This window comes from Natrix helvetica (assembly GCF_964273705.1).
Source record: "Natrix helvetica genome assembly, chromosome: 2".
NCBI classification, from domain to species: Eukaryota; Metazoa; Chordata; class Lepidosauria; order Squamata; family Natricidae; genus Natrix; species Natrix helvetica.
In genome coordinates this window covers 157,184,810-157,206,216 of record NC_138552.1, presented here as the reverse complement: position 1 = coordinate 157,206,216, position 21,407 = coordinate 157,184,810, and the positions used below count along the sequence as shown (strand labels likewise).

The following is a 21,407-nucleotide window of genomic DNA, read 5'->3' as shown; positions in this document are numbered from 1 at the left end:
GGTTTAAGGCAGGACTACAACTCAGGTTTCCCTGCTGCTAAACTAGAACCTTAATCCCTAGAGCCTGGTGGCTTTCAGTGTAAACTCTAGCATTGTCAAATATCAGGAAAATCATTAATCCAGTGCAAGTTGGCTGAAGATCAGGTTATGTAATGGATAAAAGTATATCTGATGGTGCGTGTGTGTGTACATGTACACACACACATACACACACAAATAGCCATAATGACCATATTTCTAGAGCTGTGTCTACAGATCCATACAGATGTCTCCTAATGTTCAACAGTGCATACAAAGTACTATTGTTTGAAGTGTTTAAGCAGCCATATATATTTCCAGGCTTGTGAAGCTGCTTCATAAGTTATCCACAGCTGTTATGGGCATGCATCAGTGGTGGGTTGCAGGCATACCGGAGCCAACCCAGAGCACCGGATACCGTTCCGGTACGGTGCTCCGGAGGACCCACCCTCTCGCCCAAGCTCCTTACCTGTGTTTTAAAGCTTCTCCGCTGCCGCGCACGCGCATGGCATATGTTAGATATTAACATATATCGGAGGAAGTCTCCTCTCTGGTCCGCTGCTACAGCGGGGAACAGGTATTACTCTGATTGGTCAAGAGGCGTACCCGAGTACTATAAAAGGGGAACCCTCCGACCACAGAGCAAGCTAGATCACTATTACTACTAATAAAGAGCTGTTAAGTCACTTCGTGTCCGCAGTCTGTTCTCTCGTTGCCCAGATCTAACATTGGCGACGAAGGTGGGATCGAGAGACAGATAGGACGAAGAACGCTACCTCCAGAATCTCCGGATTTGATCCAGCCCAGGAATTCGGCAGAAATTCCGGCAGCCATCTCAAGCCACCGCAGCGCGGCAAATTCAAACGAGAGAAGATGGCGATGCATGCTCCCCCCGCTCCATTCGACCCAGAGAATGACGAATGGGAAGCCTTCATGATTCGTTTCGAGTGTTTTCTCGAAGCGCATGAATACACGGGAATCACCGACGCCCGGAAGAAAAACATTTTCCTCGGCTACTGCGGAAAAGAAGTATTCAACACGGCCAGAGACCTCACCGCGCCTACTCCAATACAGGCAGTATCATGGGCGGCGTTGCAACAGGCTCTACAGACTCATTACGCGCCAAAAACTTCCCGCCATGTTTGCCGCCAAGCGTTCAACACGAGGAACCAGAAGGCGGGAGAGTCTATCAACCAGTACGTTGCAGCACTACGAAAAGCAGCCACACATTGTGGATTCAGAGACCTGGATGAGCAGATTATGGATCGACTCGTTAGCGGGCTGAGAGACATTTCCCTACAAAAGCGGCTGTTAGCCAAAACCAATTTAAGCCTACAGATTGTACTCGAGGAGGCAAGAGCTTCAGAAGCAGCAGACAGATCAGCGGAGACAATTCAACGCGGGTTCAACACTGGCCAGCCAGCGCCAAGACACACCAAAGTTCACTACGAGGACACAAGCCCCGACTACGAGGATCCCGAGTTCGAGGACAGTCACCTGATGCGGAGCAGTCACGTGAGGCCTGGGGGGAGACCCGGATTCCGTTTGCCGCCCTGCGCAAGCTGCGGAGGGAATCACCCCAGGTCTACTTGTAGGTTCAGGAACGTTGTTTGTTCGCACTGCAACAAACTTGGGCACATCGCACGAGTGTGCCGGAGCGAAGTCCCTGCCTCACGGCAGCCACCCATGTACCGCCAACAGAAGCCCAACCCAGGGGCTTGGCGAAACCAAAAAGGGTGCCCAGAGAGAAATCCACAAGTGTTTACCCAGAGAGAAAATTCCCAAAGAGCTGAGCGAGCGTATCCCCAGAGAGATTACACACAAGGAGCTGAGCGAGCGTATCCCCAGAGAGATTACTCACAAAGAGCTGAAAGAGCGTTCTATCAAGACGCTCAACGAGAGTATTTTCAGGATACAGATACTGAGATAGAGTTGACCCAGAGAGAGGAGTTGCGAACGTATCTCACCACGATAAGTCAGGTCCGCCCCAAGCGGCCAAAAAGGCTGAGAGTCACAGTCCTCTTGGAGGGCTCACCTTGCGAGCTAGAAGTTGACACAGGATCGACCCTGACGATCATTTCATGGGCATCCATGAAACAGGCTATCCCTAGCCTCAGAAAGAGCCAACTACGCGTTCCAGACGTCCTGCTACGAGACTACCAGGGGAACCAAGTCCCCATCGTGGGCCAAGGCATATTCCAAATCCATTTCAAGGACATCGTAGCCCAGCTGCCCGTGACCATCGCCAGCGCGCCATTACAGAACCTTCTGGGGCTTGATTGGTTTGAAGCCCTGGGGTTAGAAGTCACCGGAATCAACGCCGTAGAAAACAGCAGCGCTGAACAGATTTTTAAGGAGTTCAAGGATGTATTCAGCCCCGGTCTTGGTAAGTATGTGGGCAAACCAATATCATTTAATTTAGACCCCAAAGTGGCACCAATCCGACTTAAGCCGAGACGAGTGCCTTTTGCACTCCGCCCAAAAATAGACAAGGAAATAGATAAATTAGTAGAGCAAGGAGTCCTTGAGCCGGTGGATCACGCGCGTTGGGAAACCCCCATTGTGACTCCAGTCAAACCAGACGGATCAGTCCGCATCTGCGCGGACTATAAATGCACAATTAATGTCGCGCTACAACAAAGCGCGTATCCTGTGCCTGTAGTACAGCACTTATTGCACTCGTTGGGGCCAGGAAAGGTATTTGCTAAATTAGACATGGCACAAGCTTACCAGCAGCTGCCCGTAGATAGCGCCACAGCGGAGGCCCAAACTATAGTGACGCATAGAGGGGCATTCAAATGCAACCGGCTGCAATTCGGTGTGAGCGTTGCTCCAGGTTTGTTCCAGAGCGTCATGGAACGGCTTTTGCAAGGGATACCGGGAGTCGTCCCCTATTTCGACGACATCTTGGTGTCCGCTGCAAACAAGGAGCAATTAAATAAAAGAGTCAGAACTGTTTTGGCCAGAATCAGAGAGAAGGGTCTCCGCCTTAAAAAGGAAAAATGCCAAATTAACGTGCCCAGCGTAGAATTCCTGGGATATAGAATCGATGGTCAGGGAATACACCCCACTTCAAAGAAAATTAAGGCGATCCAGGACGCCCCCACACCACGTAACCAGACCGAGCTGCAGGCCTTCCTCGGACTACTTAACTTCTACAGCGTTTTTCTGAGACAGAAGGCGACCGTTGCTGAGCCGCTACATCGACTACTCCAGCGAAACGCACCATGGAGATGGGGACGATCCGAAGCAGCAGCTTTTGCCGGGGTAAAGCGCCTGCTCACCACTGACTCGCTGTTAGTCCAATAGAGCCAGACACTACCGCTAGTATTGACCTGCGACGCATCACCCTTTGGAGTCGGCGCAGTCCTTAGCCACAGGATGCCAGACGGAAAAGAAGCACCCATCGCGTTCTACTCTAGAACTCTTTCATCGGCCGAGAGGAACTACAGCCAGATGGACAGGGAAGCGTTAGCTGCGGTAGCTGGAGTAAAATGTTTCCATGAATACCTCTACGGCCGCGATTTTGAACTAATTACTGATCACAAACCGCTGTTGGGACTTTTGGCGGGAAACCGCCCCACCCCGGTCTCCCTTTCTCCACGCATGACCAGGTGGACTGTTTTCCTGGCTGTGTACTCCTACAAGTTAATTCATCGACCGGGCTCCACTCTAGGACACGCAGACGCACTCAGCCGTTGCCCACTACCGGACCTGTTGCCAGACCCCACTCCCGAAGTACCGGTGTTGCTCATTGACTGTTTGGACTCAGGACCGGTTTCTTCCTGCGACGTTGCAAGGTTCTCCTCTAAAGACAATTTAATAAAACAAGTTCAAACTTGGGTTTGGAGGGGGTGGCCGAAGGGAAACGTGGGCCCAGAATTCAAAGTGTTTTGGTCAAAACGAGACGAACTCTCAGTGTTACAAGGTTGTTTATTGTGGGGGGATCGAGTTGTTATTCCTTATGCTTTACGAAAAAATGTGTTAGATGCATTACATGTCGGGCATCCGGGGATCGTTAGAATGAAGGCTTTGGCGAGAAGTTACGTTTGGTGGCCAAACATGGACAAAGAGATAGAGGAGTGGGTGGCCACTTGCGATCCATGCCAAGAATCGAGACCAGCACCCCCGGAAGCACCCCCCACGGAATGGGAAAAGCCGAAAGCACCCTGGTCGAGAATACACATCGACTTCGCAGGGCCAGTTCAAGGTCAGACTTTCCTTATAGTTGTGGATGCATATTCCAAATGGCTAGAGGTAGTCCTAATGACTTCAACCACGGCAGAGGCAGTCATTAAGGTTCTACGGCGACTTTTCGCCACTCATGGCCTGCCCGACCTCCTAGTCTCCGATAACGGGCCCCAATTCACGGCCATGCATTTTGAAACGTTTTTAGCAGGTCAGGGAATTCGGCATGCCCTCGTCGCGCCATTCCATCCGGCATCAAACGGACAGGCGGAGAGAATGGTGCGATTCGCAAAAGAGGCCCTCGCTAGGATGGGTCCAGGTGATTGGCAAACACGCATTGACCATTACCTCTTAATTCAGCATATTACCCCAAGTGCAACGACAGGTAGGAGCCCCGCTGAACTACTCATGGGCCGCCGTCTACGGTCTCACCTGGACCGTCTTCACCCAAATTACTCTGCCACAGCTCCCCCAGACTCCACAAGCAAGATTCGGTCTTTTAGCATAGGGGATTCAGTATACGCCCACAACTATGCAGGGGGGACATTGTGGATGCCGGCCAAGGTCATTGGCATCACGGGTCCACGATCGTATCTGCTGGAGCTGGAAGATGGGCGGAACTGGAAAAGGCACATCGATCAACTTCGGGGTCGCCTAGCACATTCAGACCTTCGAACCGAAGACGAGAGTTTCCAGCCAACGGAAAGTCAGCCACTCGAGAGCCCCAGCATAGAGAACTACGACACCTGCGAACCCAGGTCGGAACAAGAGATCGAGCACGAAGCAGAGCAAACCCCAGACAACGCAACCGAGCAGACTCCGGAACGCCCTAGCAACGAAGGCACAAAACCTCCCGAACGGGAAGCAGGAAAAGCACCCGATCCTGCAACCACTTCTAACCAACCCGAACTGCGACGCTCCTCCCGAGCAAGACAAACACCAACGTATCTAAAGGACTATGTTACTAACCGCAACCTTCCGTCTAGGAGGGGAGGGGTGTTAGATATTAACATATATCGGAGGAAGTCTCCTCTCTGGTCCGCTGCTACAGCGGGGAACAGGTATTACTCTGATTGGTCAAGAGGCGTACCCGAGTACTATAAAAGGGGAACCCTCCGACCACAGAGCAAGCTGGATCACTATTACTACTAATAAAGAGCTGTTAAGTCACTTCGTGTCCGCAGTCTGTTCTCTCGTTGCCCAGATCTAACAGCATATACAGCACCTGTGCGAGGCTCTGCAGAGCAGCTGGAGTGTCACGGAGGTGCTATAATGCATGCGCGCACTGCGTGCATGTTGACGCGCTGCGCGCATCCATGAGGACACCACCAGCCCCGTTCCAACCGTACCAGTTGGAATGGGATTTGAAACCCACCACTGGCATGCATGGTAAGGCTATGTGGGAGTTGCACATAGAGTGCAATTTAGACTCAAAGAGGAGAAGGCGATTTAGAGCAAGTATGGCATATATGTGTGACCTGCCAACTTCTCTTTACATCAAAGAGGTCTTTTTCTGTTAGGGTACAATGGCAGCCACATGAGGAGAACAGACATAATAACCTTGAAGAAAGACTGCAGGGTTGGTTGCATCTTCATCATTTAGGCCAGTGATGGCGAACCATTTTTGCCTCTGGTGCCAAAAGCACGTGCACACCCCCATAATTTAATGCCCTACCATGCTGTGCCCCTTGTGCATGCACGCATGACTCCCCCACTGCCCCGCACAAATGCGTACAATTTTCTTGGAGCCTGGGGAGGGCGAAAACTGCCTACCCCACCCACCCGGAGGCCATTCGGATGACAGAAACGGCCCATTTTCCAACTTCTAGTGGACCCAGTAGATATGTTTTTCACCATCCCCAGGCTCCAGAGGCATTCTGGGAGCCTAGGGAGGATGAAAATGGCCTCCACTGCACCCTCAGAAGACCTCCGGAGGCCGGAAATGACCCATTTTCCAATTTCAGGTGTGCTCGGTAGCTCCGTTTTTCGCCCACCCCAGGCTCCAGAGGCTTTCTAGGAGCCTGGGGACGGGAAAAAACGGCCCAACATGCAAACCGGAAGTTCGGGAACGGACTTCCATGTTGCCCTTTGGGCTGTTTCCTTCCTTCGGAGGCTTCAGGAAAGCCTCCGGAGGGCAAAAAATGGCCAAAAATCAAGGCCAAAAGTCAGCTGACAGGGCAACGCTTCGCGTCCCACTTCTAACACACGTGACATAGGTTCTCCATCATGGATTTAGGGCCCAACAAAGAGGAGGGGGTGAGGAAGAAAATAAAGATTGCTTTCCCTTGATTCTATTTGGCATAAGAGGGGAAAGCAAGAATGTCAAGCTTTTACGATTCTTTTTTTTTCAATGTTTCAATTTTATTAACAAACATGTAAAATACACACACACAAAACTTAGACGTACAATACATTTACATAATGCAATACAAACAGGAGCTTCCTGTTCTTTCTAGTAGCAATTATCAATCGATACCGCTCACCTTATATTATTTCCCCTTCTATTGTATCTCATTTGGATTTCACCATTCATAACACTCTTATTTTACTCATAACTATTATTTTTGAGTTTTGTTATATTCCTTCATTGATTCTTGTTTCTTTCCTCCATCCACCTATACCATTTATCCCATATCTGATAGAATTCTGATTCTTCTTTTCCCTGAATTTCTTTAGTTAATTTTTCCATTTCAGCACAGTCTATAACCTTTCTTATTATTTCATCTTCGCTTGGAGTTAGTTTGTTTTTCCATTTCTGGGCAAAAGCAATCCTTTCCGCCGTAATTATATGTAGTATTAAATACTGGATTTCTTTTTTGTATTTCGCAGACATTATTCCTAATAAAAAAATTTCAGGTTTCCATTCTATTTTAACCCCCATTATTGGCTCCAACCAATTTTTGATCTTTTTCCAAAAAAATTTAGCCTCCTCACAGGTCCACCATAAATGGTAATACGTTCCGTGTATCGATTCGCATTTCCAACATTTTGGGGAGGTATTTGTTGAGATTTTAGCTAACCTTGTTGGTGCCAGGTGCCATCTATAAAACATTTTGTACTGGTTTTCCTTGTATGCAACTGATAATGTCATTTTTAAGTTTGTTCCCCCAAATTTTTCCCATTTGTCTAATTCAATATTATAGCCAAAGTTCTGTGCCCATTTTATCATTTGTTCTTTCACAATTTCCTCTTCCATTTTATACTTCAGGAGAAATTTATATATTCTCCCTATCATCTTTCTATCCGAGCTTTGAATAATTTTATCCAATTTGTGTGGTTCTGTTTCAATGTCATATAATTTGGTATCTTTATTGTATTTCGCTTTGATTTGAAGGTAAGTTAGCCAATCAACTTTCATGTTCTGTTCTGCCAATTCTTTAATTGTTTTTAAATTTCCCTGTCTATCAATTAAGTCTCTATATCTTAGCATTTTGTTCAAATCTATAAAATTTGGATGGGTCGTCCTTTCTGTTGGTGATAGCCAATTCGGAATTTTCACATAGTGGATTTTTTTTATTTTGAAGCATTTTTGCAATAACGCTCTTCTAATTAAATGATTTTGAAAGTATTTGTGCGCTTTATTTTTATCATCCCATAGGAATGTATGCCAGCCTGCTTGCAAATCATGGCCTTCCAAGGTCAAAATTATTTTATTCTTTAGCTCTATCCAGTCTTTCACCCATGTTATTGTTACTGCTGATGCGTATAGATCCCAATTTGGTAATGCTAAACCTTGCCAGGCTTTTACGATTCTGAAATAATAATAATGAGTTCCAGTAGTCCTTGTGGAGTCTGTTTCCTGGCAGAGTAGGCTACTTACAAGGAGCAGACATGGAGGGCTCTTTAGCAAGTTGTTGAGTAACATAATAAGTGTGGCTACTTGCACTTTTTTTTCTTAGAAGCATAGCCCTAGTAGAAGCTCTGGCAAATCTTGTGCACCTCAGTTTCCTATTTATTCTTTTCTAGACAAGACAAATGTGAGTCTACCTTCAAGAAAAATATACACTGTGACTCTGCCTCCTGAAGGCTACGTACCAGTTGCTACCAATGAAAACAGTAAAGGATCCTCTGGAAGTGATGCTGAGGACAGTAATACTTGTGCTCCAGGTAAGAGAAAATGCTTCATCTTTTTCTAAAGCAGCCAGTGCTTAAATGTATAAGCTGCAGATAAATGCAAAGTTGCATCAGTTTACGGGCATGTACAACCATGTATGAAATAATATGAAATATGTCTGCTAGGATATACAATTACTTAAAGAGAAAATCATCCTAAAATCAGTGCAAAATCCAGATTGAAACATCCCAGAAAGATGCTCAGCTCTCTGAGTAATTGTTTCTATGGTGGAATGCCTTTCATGTTATGTTAACTTTGTACAGGCAGGGATTTTGTTACAATGCTTTACAACTAATCAGAATAGAACTAGAACCAGCTCCTACGTTCTGCTCAAGGAGGAGACCCCATACCATTTCAGACAAGTAGCTATCCATTCTCTTCTTTAAAAGGTCCAGTGATGAAGCGCCTACAACTTCTGAAGGCAAGCTGTTCCACTGGTTAATTGTTCTCACTGAAGTTTCTCCTTAATTCCAGATTGCTTTTCTCCTTGATTAGTTTCCATCGATTGCCTTCTGGTGTTTTGGAAAATAAGTTGACCCCCTCTTCTTTGAGCAGTCCCCCCCTCCCCAAATACTGGAATACTGCTATCATGTCAGCCCCTAGTCCTTCTTTTCTCTAGACTAGCCATACTCAGTCCCTGCAACCATTCTTCACATGTTTTAGTCTCTAAACCTTTAATCTTCCTAGTTGCTCTTCTCTGCACATTTTTACACATTCTTAACATTTTATAATTTAAACAAAACTGGATGCAATATTCCAGGTGTGGTTTTACTAAGGTTTTATAAAGTGGTATTAATACTTCATATGATTTTGATTCTATCCTTCTGTTTATACAGCCAAGGATTGTATTCGCTTTTTTTCCTGCTACCAGATACCGCTGGCTCATATTTATTTCATATTTATTAGTGAGTCGGCAGACCACAGTACAAATTAAGCAGTTCTGTTTGGGAGGCTGCATTAGAAACTGCAATTGTACAAGTTTCTTGTGTGTTTCTTGAATTTCATTATTGTCAGGTATTTTGTATGTGCTTGGGTCATATTTCTGAATGTCCAAATGAATTTTATTTTTGGTACATAGTAAATTACTTTTTTCAGGGTTGGTCAGGACAGAAAATATATTTATAATGCTATTAATTTAAGTTTACTTTATTCTCAGCATTCTTTGGGTACTATTATCAGCTTCATTAAGAATTTACTGGACTTACATTTAGTTGAATTTTGATTTGGCGTGGCCGGCAATTGAAGACACTACTCATTTTGTTCTTTATGCTACTGTAAATGTTAACATGGATGAATCTACTTGCTGCAAGCAGTTCAAATACATCAAGTGATATCCTTAACTAAAGAATTTTTCACATAAAAATGGAAAGAGTGGATTTTGGGGGAATCAGAACATTAAATAATTTGGATTTGGTATGTAGCTTAATTCTCTACATAAAATTTCAAATAGATGTAAAATTTGTTTACATTTCCTAACACCACTTAATGTGATACATTTCCTATGTATATTAAGAGAAAACGGATTAAACAGCAGAAAAAAATATTTATGTTTTCCCCATTCTTAACAGCCTTATCTGTGTAGAAAGATACGTATTAACCTTATCAAAAGGTCAAATATTCCTTTAAGAGCAGTTGCAGGTCAATTGACAAGTAAACTGTCAATTCTAGTAGAAACTGAATAAATGTTAGGAATATGTAGCAGCTACCGTTCCCCTTTTAAGGACTGCTTCTGGGCAAATAAATTACTTTCCATAGATTTTTACAAAGGAAACAGTTTGTGGAAGAAGACTACACTTTTGAGTAATGACTACCTGTTCTTCAGTTCACCCATGTCCATTTGTGTACCATGTGACCCTGTAGGGAGAAGATTTCTTGTGTTAAGTAGACACCCATCACACTATGAATGCCTCTGAGTAGGTAATAGTACAGAAAACGCTAGATACTTAAGTAAATAGGGACCAATGTCATGGCACATAGGTAACAATATAGCTCAGGTGTCAGCAAACCGTGGCTCTGGAGCCACATGCGGCTCTTTCATCCCTCTGCTGCAGCTCCCTCTTGCTCAAAATATGCGTCATAACCAGCAATGTGCATCACCCGCTGGCACACAATTTATTGAGCTTTTCTATCCAGGTAGGCCAACCATGGATAAATCCAAGAAAAGAAAAGTTTTAGAAGAAAACAGAATGTTCAATTCAACTACATATGCTAGTTTTGTGGCCGCTCAGGAAATAATCAGGCACGGGAAGAGTTTTGTGGCTCCCAATGTTTTCTTTTCCGTGGGAAACGGGTCCAAATGGCTCTTTGAGTGTTTAAGGTTGCCGATCCCCTGAGCTTGGCTGTTTGCTTGCAGATGTTTTATTGCCCAACTAGGTAACATCATCAGTGCTAGAAGGAGGTGGGGTTTCTCTGCTTTTCTCTTGATAGTTCCTTCATTAGGCTGAGAGACAAAAAAAAAAGGCTGAGAGACAGGAAAATGTGGCAAATCTAGATGTCTCACATCTCTGCACCCATTAGGTTACCAGTTTAAATGGACAGGTTTTTATCGTTGGGACAAAATGAAAGGCTTGATGGATGTCAGATCGCCTAAGTGGAAGCTAAGGAACATCAAGAGGAGTTAATTTCAGTATAGATTATTATCTGGCTGCACACTTTCCTAGGATTTCCCCCCCCCCCCCCAGTTTTATTACAGTGTTAGTAGAGAAGATTGTAATTAACATAATTATGAGGAGATGGTTTATTTCTTTGGCATCAAGTCTTGTTTGCCTTGACATATAATTTGTATTTTATTGCTGTGTTGCCACAGTGCAGCAGATATGAAGGGCACCATGTTGCAAAGGCTGCTTTAAGAGATGTCCTAGATCAGGAGTCAGCAATCTTAAATACTCAAAGAGCCACAAAGGTCCTAACTGGAAGCCCTCTGTTCAATTCTGGAGCCGACCAGAAGTCCAATTCCCCCACCATAGAGTCTCCTCCTAGTGCGGCATCCTTTTTCCTCTACCTGTCCTAACCGAAAGCCCTATGAATTGTGGAGCTGACCGGAAAACCCGCCCCTTGCCATAGCGTCTCCTTTTTGCGCACCCTGCTTCCCCCTCCCCCAAACCAGAAGCTCCTCTCAAAATTGTGGTGCCGGCTGGCAACAGGGAGCCACAGCAGAGGGATGCAAGAGCCACATGCAGCTCCAGAGCCACAGTTTGCTGACCCCTGTCCTATATAGCAAAAGAAATAATACAAGGGTTGCATAAAACATTAGAATGACTTGCTTAATTTGACATTTTAGTGAGTCCGCTAATGTTTTTTTCTCTGGGATTTAATGAATCAGCGATCTAATGAATGTAGCTAAATCAATAACTTAATCACTTCAAGGTGTTTAATTCTGGATTCTGCTGTTCCAATATACTTTGGTTATCTGTTCATTTAAGCAGACTTAAGCAGAGGTATACTCTCTGGTTTATGAAATAAGTAAAAAAATAGGGCAAAGGGATTAGCATTAATCACGTTTGTGTGCCATACAATTACAATCAAGGGATTGCTTATTTTGTTTAATGTGTTAGTCTACTAATCCAGGTGATTAATTATGATCAAAATAGTATTCAGTTTTTAAACTAATAATTGATTGCTGCGGTGTAAGCCAATAATAAAAGCTTCCTTGGGGTTTTTTTTCAATCTTTTTTCTCCCTGTATTGACTTTATGGTGTCCTATCCACTGCAGTTCAAAACTTACCCATGGGATATAGTGCAAGAGTCCATAATGTAGCCATTTTAGACCTGAGTTAAGCAGATCTGGATTTGGAGACAGAACCACAGCAGACCATAGCCTCTCAGAACTCATTGCTTTGAGTTTCACAATGGAGGAAAGCTTTATGTGTACTCAGGAGTGGGCTGCTATGGGTTCGCTCAGGTTCAAGAAAACCCGTAGCTAACGTTATGGCTAGTTCATAGAACCTCCAAATCCCACCTCTGGCTGGCCACTCTCACCCCTCCCCTCCCAGGAGTCTCCACATGGCCCGTTTTGGATGTGAGGTAAGTGCAGGGCCTTCTCGGAGGGTCTAGCAGGGGGGGGGGGGGAAATGGACCTTCTGGAAGTTCCGAAGGGCCTCCGGAGCCCGGGGGAGGAGGTTTTCGCCCTCCCAGAGGCTCGAAGAAAACCTCCAGAGCCTGGGGAAGTCGAAAATGTCATTCCCCCCGCCATGGTGCAGGAGGCCGACTAGGCCATACCCACCACCCAGCAACCGTTGCTGAAATTTTTGACACCCATCCCTTTGTGTACTGCTTAAAAACCAAAACTTACAATATCTTGAATGTTCTTTTTCATAACCAGAGAGATTTTGAGAAGTTTTATTTACCTCTTGATAAGCAAGAGTTGCTTAATGCTGCATAGTGGGTGCCACTTAGAAACAAAAGACTAACGATATGACCGTAGGGAAAAAAATGTGTACCCGCAATTATATTCAGTAATGGCTTTGTTTTGGTTAGACCAGAAAACAGAATCCGCAAGTTTGAGTAGAACTTTATTAATAATGACTATAATAGTTTAATCTGAGTTTAAACCTGGTTGGGCCACGAGGGAGGGTTACCCCTCGTGGAGATGTGCCCACCAGGTTACCAAGCATTTCACCAGCCCCGGGCCCGGGGAAGGGGCGGTGATTATCCGGGAGGACTTAGAGCCGAGGGAGTCCACTGTGCCACAGACGTCCGGTTGTGAATCCCTTGTTGTGAAATGGGGCCCTGGGAGGCAGTTGGGCCTGCTGATAGTATACCTGGCTCCCCGCCATACATCAGCGACCCTGCCTGAGCTCCTCGAGCTAATCTCATCGGTGGCGGTTGAGACCCCCAAACTTTTAGTAATGGGGGACTTTAACCTGCCGTCAGTGGGAGAAGCTTCAGAGGGGGTTCGGGAGTTCATGGCTTCCATGACAGCCATGGACCTGACTCAAATGATTCAGGGCCCGACACACGAGGGAGGTCACACCTTGGACCTCGTTTTTGTCTCTCGCCAGTGGTTGAGTGATCTGGGAGGAGTGAATTTAACCATCACTCCTCTATCATGGTCAGATCACTCACTCCTCCGACTTGACTTCCCTGGTGCTACCCCTCGCTGCGGGGAGGCGGAACCGGAAAACACTAGATGGTTCCGCCCCAGGCGCTTAATGGAACCAGATAGGTTCCAGACGGAGCTTGGGCCACCTCCTGCAGCCCTGACCCGCCCTCGGGTAGAGGACCTGGTGGCCGCGTGGAATAATGCGACTACCGGGGCCTTGAACCGGGTGGCGCCTTTGCGGCCTCTCCAGCGGCAACGATCCACCCTGGCTCCTTGGTTCACCGAGGAGCTAAGGGTGATGAAGCGCCGCAAGAGATGCCTAGAGAGTCGTTGGAGATCCTCCCGATCCGAATTGGACCGAGCACAGGTACGAGCCCATTTAAGGACGTACCTAGTGGCATTGAGAACGGCTAAACGTCGATACTGTGCCGCTCTCATTGCATCCGCAGAGAACCGCCCTGCCGCCCTGTTTCGGGTGTCCCGCTCCCTTCTGTTTCAGAGGCCGCGGGAGGCCCCTCTACAGGGTAGAGCAGAGGAGTTTGGGAAATACCTGCTGGATAAAGTTGCTCAAATCCGGAAGGATTGGGTCCCCTTCAGTGGCCCAGTCGAGACGCCAGTGGCGAGTCTTGAGAAACCTTTTTGGGAGGAGTTTGACTTGGTTGCCATCGAGGATTTGGACAGATTGCGTGGACGACTGCAACCTACCACATGTTTGCTGGACCCGTGTCCCTCCTGGCTTGTACTGGCTTCCTGGGAGGTTACACGCGACTGGCTCCTGGGCCTAGTGAACGCTTCGTTGGGTGAGGGGTCTCTCCCGGCCGCCTTGAAAGAGGCGGTGGTGAGACCCTTGCTCAAGAAGCCTTCCCTGGACCCTACGGAGCTGGCCAATTATCGTCCTGTCTCCAACCTTCCCTTTTTGGCGAAGGTTGTAGAGAGTGTGGTGGCTTCTCAGTTCCCACGACATCTGGAGGAGAATGATTATCTAGACCCGCGCCAGTCCGGCTTTCGCCCTGGGCACAGCACTGAGACGGCCTTGGTCGCGTTGGTAGACGATCTCTGGAGGGCCAGAGATAGGGGTTGCTCCTCTATCCTGGTCCTATTAGACCTCTCGGCGGCTTTTGATACCATCGACCATGGTATCCTGTTGCACCGACTGGAGGGGTTGGGGGTCCGGGGCACCGTTTTGCGGTGGTTCGGCTCCTACCTCTCCGGCCGGACGCAACGTGTGTTGGCAGGGGGGCAGAGGTCGACCCTAAGCCCCCTTACTTGTGGGGTGCCACAGGGGTCGGTCCTCTCGCCGCTCCTGTTCAACACATACATGAAGCCGCTGGGTGAGATCATCCGTGGTTTCGGGGTGGGACATCATCTGTACGCTGATGATACTCAGCTGTACATTTCCACCCCGAACCACCCCAACGAGGCCATCGAAGTGATGTCCCGGTGTGTGGAAGCCGTACGGGTCTGGATGGATGACAACCGACTCAGGCTCAACCCTTCCAAGACGGAGTGGCTGTGGGTTCCGGCCCCCCGGTTCAACCAGATAATTCCATCTCTGGCCATTGGGGGCATTCAACTTGCCCCCGTGGAGCGGGCGCGCAATTTGGGCGTCCTCCTGGATGCCAGGCTGTCCATGGATGAACATGTGACAGCCGTGGCCAGGGGGGCGTTCCACCAGGTTCGCCTGGTGCGCCAATTGCGCCCCCTATTGGACCGGGACGCCTTACGCACAGTCACCCATGCGCTGGTGACGTCTCGCCTGGACTACTGTAACGCTCTCTACATGGGGCTCCCCTTGAAATGCACTCGGAGACTGCAGTTGGTCCAGAATGCGGCCGCGCGGGTGATTATGGGGAGTACCAAGTACTCCCATGTGACACCTCTCCTGCGCGAGCTGCACTGGCTCCCTGTGGTCTATCGAGTGCGTTTCAAGGTTTTGATTACGATCTTTAAAGCGCTCCATGGCTCAGGACCTAGTTACCTGCGGGATCGTATTCTGCCCCATACATCCCTACGACCCATCCGCTCGCACAGAGAGGGACTTCTCCAGGTGCCGTCTACCAGACAGTGCCATGGGGCGGCGCCTAGGAGCAGAGCCTTCTCTGTGGCGGGCCCAGCCCTGTGGAATGACCTCCCCCCGGATATTAGGACTACTACTGACCTCCGCTCCTTCCGTGTCAAGCTCAAGACCCACCTTTTCCAAATAGCTGGCCTGGCTCGACCATAACTTAGTAACGCTCCTGATGGGTTTTTTAATTTGGTAATTTTATTAGGGGATTTTAAATTGTGTTTTTTAACTGTCTTTCACTTAAGTCCATCCTCCTCCATGCACATATGTATATGTCTCTGTTTTTGTATATATGTTTGTCTTATGTGTATTTTTTATCTGCTTGATTGTACGCCGCCCCGAGTCCTTCGGGAGAGGGTTGCGGCTAATCAAATAAAATTATTATTATTATTATTATTATTATTATTATTATTATTATTATTATTAATTGCATATATCTGTATGTAATAGTCACTCCTCGTGCGATGACCGGCTATATGAATTTAATTAAATAAATAAACGGCCTTGAAGGCCTGACTACGTTTTCCCTTCCCTCCCTTTTGGTGAGGGTAGAGCCAGTCTTTCATTCTGTTTCCAGAGTTTAAAACCTGCTTGTATTTATGCAACCATTATCTCTGCTTAAGTTTCTCCACATTCATGATATCACTGCAAGAAATGCAGTATGTGCAGTGTTCCATTCTTTCAATTCTTTCCTCGTTTTTTTCTTCTCCCTGCCCTTCTTATCCAACAGTCTCCACCATCCTCTTCTTTTCTGTCTCCTATTCCTTTTCTCCCCTTCAGATATGCTGCAAGCTTCCTGTTGTCGTAGCAACGCAACCTCAGACCATTTACAAAAAGGAGAAACAATGAGGGGTTGCAGACACAATCTTGTTAGTTTTCCAAAGGACCTCCTAAAAGCCTGTGGAAGATGCACATGTTCTTTTACTCACATCGCGCCTTATCCACAGCCTGATCCCTCATGTTGATTGGATGCTTTTTATATTGAACATTTTGACTCCATCAGATAGAACAATAGGGTTGGAAGGGACCATGAAGGTCTTCTCGTCCAAGCCCCTGCTTAAACGGGAGAGACCCTTCCAGACAAATGGTTGTGCGTTTGAAAACCTCCAGTAATGGAGCACCCACAACTTCTGGAGACAAGCTTTTTTTTTTTTTTCTCACCATCAGGACATGTCTCCTTTAGTTCTGATTAAGATCTCTCTTTAAGATCTCTCACCCATTGCTTTTTATATTTAGATAAGCATTGCTTTATACTTTGGGGCAGATGCCTTAAAGCAGGAATCTTCAACCTTTTTCAGAGATAAAGAATGTGGGTTAATTTTGAGGCTGTTTGGTAACATGGGGAAGGATGAATAATGAAAATAAGTGACTAATAAAGTTGGAGATAATTGGTGTCTTTGCTAAAAGACTTCAATAGAGTAGGTGTTCTCTAATCTCAGTCCTCTCTTCTCCATCAAGTCCACAATCTTGGATCCTGCTGTGGGATCTCTGGATCTTGGCAACTTAGGATGTCCCCTGAGCGCCATTGGTAGAGAGGCATTTAGGAAAGCTTTGCCACTTGGTTAATCCATAAAGGTTTTGTAGAGCTCTTATGTCTAGTTAGTCATCATGCTAAGACATTTGATTTAGCATGAAGTGTCACTTCTCCCCTGTCTCCATGTCTTAACATTGACCAGTTTGACAAATCATGATTAACATTCTTATAAATTCTATTTATGTCAGGTATTGTATTTTTCAGTTCCTTGAGCAAATCTGAACTGAGGATTGTTCCTTAAAAAAAAAAGACAAAAACAATACTTCTTAGTTCTCTAGAATGGTTGTAGGCTAGTACTGCATAACCATTTAGTTTTCCTTCCCTCTTCTGAAACTGAAATAATGATCTTATTTGTTCCATTTTGATGTCATCAGGAGCCCTAGTGGTGCAGTGGTTAGAATGCATGCTGACTCTGCCCAACAGAGTTCCATCTCTGTCTTCCATCCTTCCAAGGTCAGTAAAATGAGGAACCAGATAGGGCAATATGCTGACTCTGTAAACCACTTAGAGCACGGGTGCTGGAAATGACATAGGGCAACACCTCACGTGCCCTCAGATATGGTCCCACGTGCCACCTGTGGCACGCATGCCATAGGTTCGCTATCACGAGTCTAAGCCCTACTGCTATCTTTATCCTGTCTTCCTTGGGAGGAACTGAAGAAAGCAAACATGTTGCTACCTTCCTTAACTCCCAGTAACCCATGTGAAGTAGGCTGCCAATGGATGTGAATAATTCAGGATCCCAATGTGGTTGAGGAGGGATTTGAGAGCAGTATGACGGTTCCCAATGCTGGCTGGGGATTCTGGAAATTGAAGTCCGCAAAGTCTTACAGTTGCCAGCGTTGGACATCTCTGCTCTATAGTTGTTCTCTGGATTCTGAGGAATTTGTTGGTTTGAAATTGGCTGAGGGTAAGCAAGATGAAGTACAAATAATTTCACTTTAGCATTTTGCAAAAATGTAGAATATACAGAGATTAAATTAGTACGATAATAATGATTATTGTATATCAGGCAGGGTTACTTTCTGTGAGATGTAAGGGCATATAAGTGTTATTAATAAATACATAAATCAAATAATAGTGCTTACATTTTAATGTTTTAATTTGTATCACATCCAGCAATTGGTTTACTAATAATCATTTTCTATAATTTCGGACCTTTTTTCATTAAATGCTTCCAAAACAATGGCTGTTTGTACAGTTGCGTTTTTTCCCCTAATTATAGCAAAATAACAGGAAAAAAAGCATACATATAGCTGTGTTAATATTGTAATATAACAGTAAAGTTAAAGGAAGAAAACGCCTGGAAATCTGTATCATAAACAAAAGAACTTTTTATAAAAGTTAAGTAAATTGATCAAAAATTGTCTTTGACCATCTTTCTGAAAATGACTAATTAAAACGTGGGCAAATTTTATCAATAATCCATTGCTACAAACTATTGCATATACTGTATATGCCATACATGCTCTAAATTGCCTTCTCCTCTTTGAGTCTAAATTGCACTCTATGTGCAACTCCCACATAGCCTTACCATGCATGCCAGTGGTAGGTTTCAAATCCCGTTCCAACCAGTACGGTTGGAACGGGGCTGGTGGTGTCCTCATAGATACGCGCAGCGCGTGTGTACATGCATGCAGTGCGGGCATACGTCTTAGCGCCTGTGTGACGCTCCAGCTGCTCTGCGGAGCGTCGCGCAGGCGCTATACATGTCATGCCCGTACACAGCAGCGCAGAAGCTTTAAAACACAGGTAAGGAGCTCGGGCGGGTCGGTGGGTCCTCCGGAGCACTGTACCGGAACGGTATCTGGTGCTCTGGGTTGGCTCCAGTATGCCTGCAACCCAGCACTGATGCATGCCTGTGACAGCTGTGGATGACTTATGAAGCAGCTTCACAAGCCTGGAAATATATATGGCTGCTTAAACGCTTCAAACAATAGTACTTTGTATGCACTGTTGAACATTAGGAGACGTCTGTATGGATCTGTAGACACAGCCCTAGAAATATGGTCATTATGGCTATTTGTGTGTGTATGTGTGTGTGTACACACACACACACACACATACACCTACACAAACCATCAGATATACTTTTATCCATTACATAACCTGATCTTCAGCCAACTTGCACTGGATTAATGGTTTTCCTGATATTTGACAATGCTAGAGTTTACACTGAAAGCCACCAGGCTCTAGGGATTAAGGTTCTAGTTTAGCAGCAGGGAAACCTGAGTTGTAGTCCTGCCTTAAGCCACAAAAGCCAGTTTGGCAATCTTAAACCATTGATTCTTTATTAGCCCTAGGCAATAGCAAATGATTTTTGAAAATGTGTAGGGATAAAGTGTTGTCCATGAGACTGTCAGGATTTAAGAATGACTCAATTCCACCCTGTCAAATTTTAAACTGCTCCCCAGCTATGATCTGTAGAATAAATTCATTTAAAAGCAGAATCATTCTCACAGAGTAGAACAGGAAACAGAAGAAATATTGTTCATAAGCAACTATATGATATTGCTGAAAAACCTTTGGAAAAACCTTAATAGAAATTGACTACATTTGCCAATGCAATAACGGTATTACAGTATTTTTCGGAGTATAAGACACACCTTTTTCCCTCAAAAAAGAGGCTGAAAATCTGGGTGCGCCTTATACACTGAATACAGCATTTTTTGTCTCCCAAAACCCCACCTAACATGATTGTTAAGTGAAGTTGTAAGTCACTTTTTTCTGACTTTTTTCTTTTCTTAATTTTCTCCTCTTTTTTTTACTAAATGCCATGAAAAGTGTGCCACCCATGGCCAAGTTTTTCATGGTATTTGGATTAAAAATTTGAGGGTCTGGTGTCCATGAATGGGCTTTTCCATGAGTCATAAAGGGAATACGGGCACCTTTTAAAAAGTTTTATTATACATACTTGCAGATGAGCTCATCTACGGATAAACTAATTTGGAGGATATATTTTGGCACTTAAAATTCCCAATTTATACATGAGAGTGTACAGTAAATGTATATTTGCCTTTCATTTTTGAATAATAATCCTTTTGCTTTTTCCTCATAATCCATAGTTCTTGATATTTTGATAGACATGAATTTATGAAAATTTAGTTCACGTACTGCTTGTTTAACTGCGCGTAATCGGGACCAGCAACTCTGTCGCTAAGTGATGCAATCATAAAGCGCAATATCACATGACCACACCGACTTATGACTTACAGTCGTTCCAGTTGGTGTCATTAGACCACTCCCCAGTGGTCAGCATGCCAGGATCACATGATCACCATGTGCAACTTCCTGCCAGCTTCCCCACTGACTTTGCTTCTCAGAAGCTGGCAGGGAAGGTTGCAAATAAGGATCACATCCATGCCTGTGTGAGACACTGCAACTATCACAATTATAAGCCCTTCATCAAGCACCCAGATCATGATCACATGAGTGCAGGGATGCTCTGATGGTCACAATTACAAGGAACAACCTTAAGTCCTCCTCATTCAGCACCACTGAAACTCTGAACACCGGCTTTCAACAAGGACTGCCTGTAATATGAAATAAATATCTACATGTCTGGAAACTACAAATTTGGCATTAGACCCTACATTGATATGGGTGGAAAGGATGGAGATGATGTGAACTGAACCAAATTCAGCAACCTCATAACTCAGTCTGTATTATTTCTGCTTAAACAGGACAACATAAAGAATGGTGGTATACTTTAACCACATACAATTGCCAGGGGTTTTTGCTTAAAATTATTCCTATTTCTATATGAAGTTTTTACAGCTCTATTTCTTTTTTCAAGCTCCTGCTTGAACTTTTGTACTACTTTCAGCTGCCCTGTTCATAAATTTAACACTTACATGCATAACATAAATTTAGCACTTACAAATTAGAAAACTCAAATATCAGTTTATTTCAAGTAACACAATGACTGATGATACAAGAAACTTGACAGGAAAGCCACAAATCCATCAGGCTGCTAGAGATACTTGGCAAAATTATTGAGTACATGTTATACCTTTAAGTTCATAACTTCTACATTATCGCATTTCAGAGGAGAAGGTTATAACCAAAATACCACTCAAATAGAAGATTGACTATTCCAATTTTGCAAGCATTTTGCATCTTAAATCACGATTGACTTGGATGACAGATTTCAGTTATGGATTTCAATCTGATATAGGAAGTCCTCAAGTTTTGCCCATCATGGTCATAACTCACAATTATCGGAAAATGATTGGTCATATGGCCAGCCTGACTTTGCAATCTTTTTTGCAGCAGTTGTTCAGTGAATGCAGTGCTTGTTAAGTACATCACTGGTTTGCTATAGGGGCAAATTTGCCAAAACCCAAAAATAAATGCCTGTTTTGGTTTTTTTTTGGTTTTTTAGTAATGTACATTTCATGTGTCATTTGAAATGATGCAATCCACTTTACCTCACTTTTAAGTTACT

General features: G+C 45.1%; 1 protein-coding gene across 2 annotated transcripts in view; it reads left to right on the top strand.

Moving 5' to 3' along the window:
- Positions 1-21,407, top strand: part of ERICH1 (glutamate rich 1) — a 104,655-nt gene that overhangs the window by 41,608 nt on the left and 41,640 nt on the right. Inside the window, exon 3 of one of the 2 annotated variants that reach the window (XM_081945753.1) lies at positions 8,173-8,313. The exons of the other annotated variant lie outside the window; for it this stretch is intronic. Coding sequence (XP_081801879.1) covers positions 8,173-8,313 — 141 coding nt within the window. The remainder of the gene's footprint in view (positions 1-8,172; positions 8,314-21,407) is intronic. 2 annotated transcript variants of the gene reach the window in all.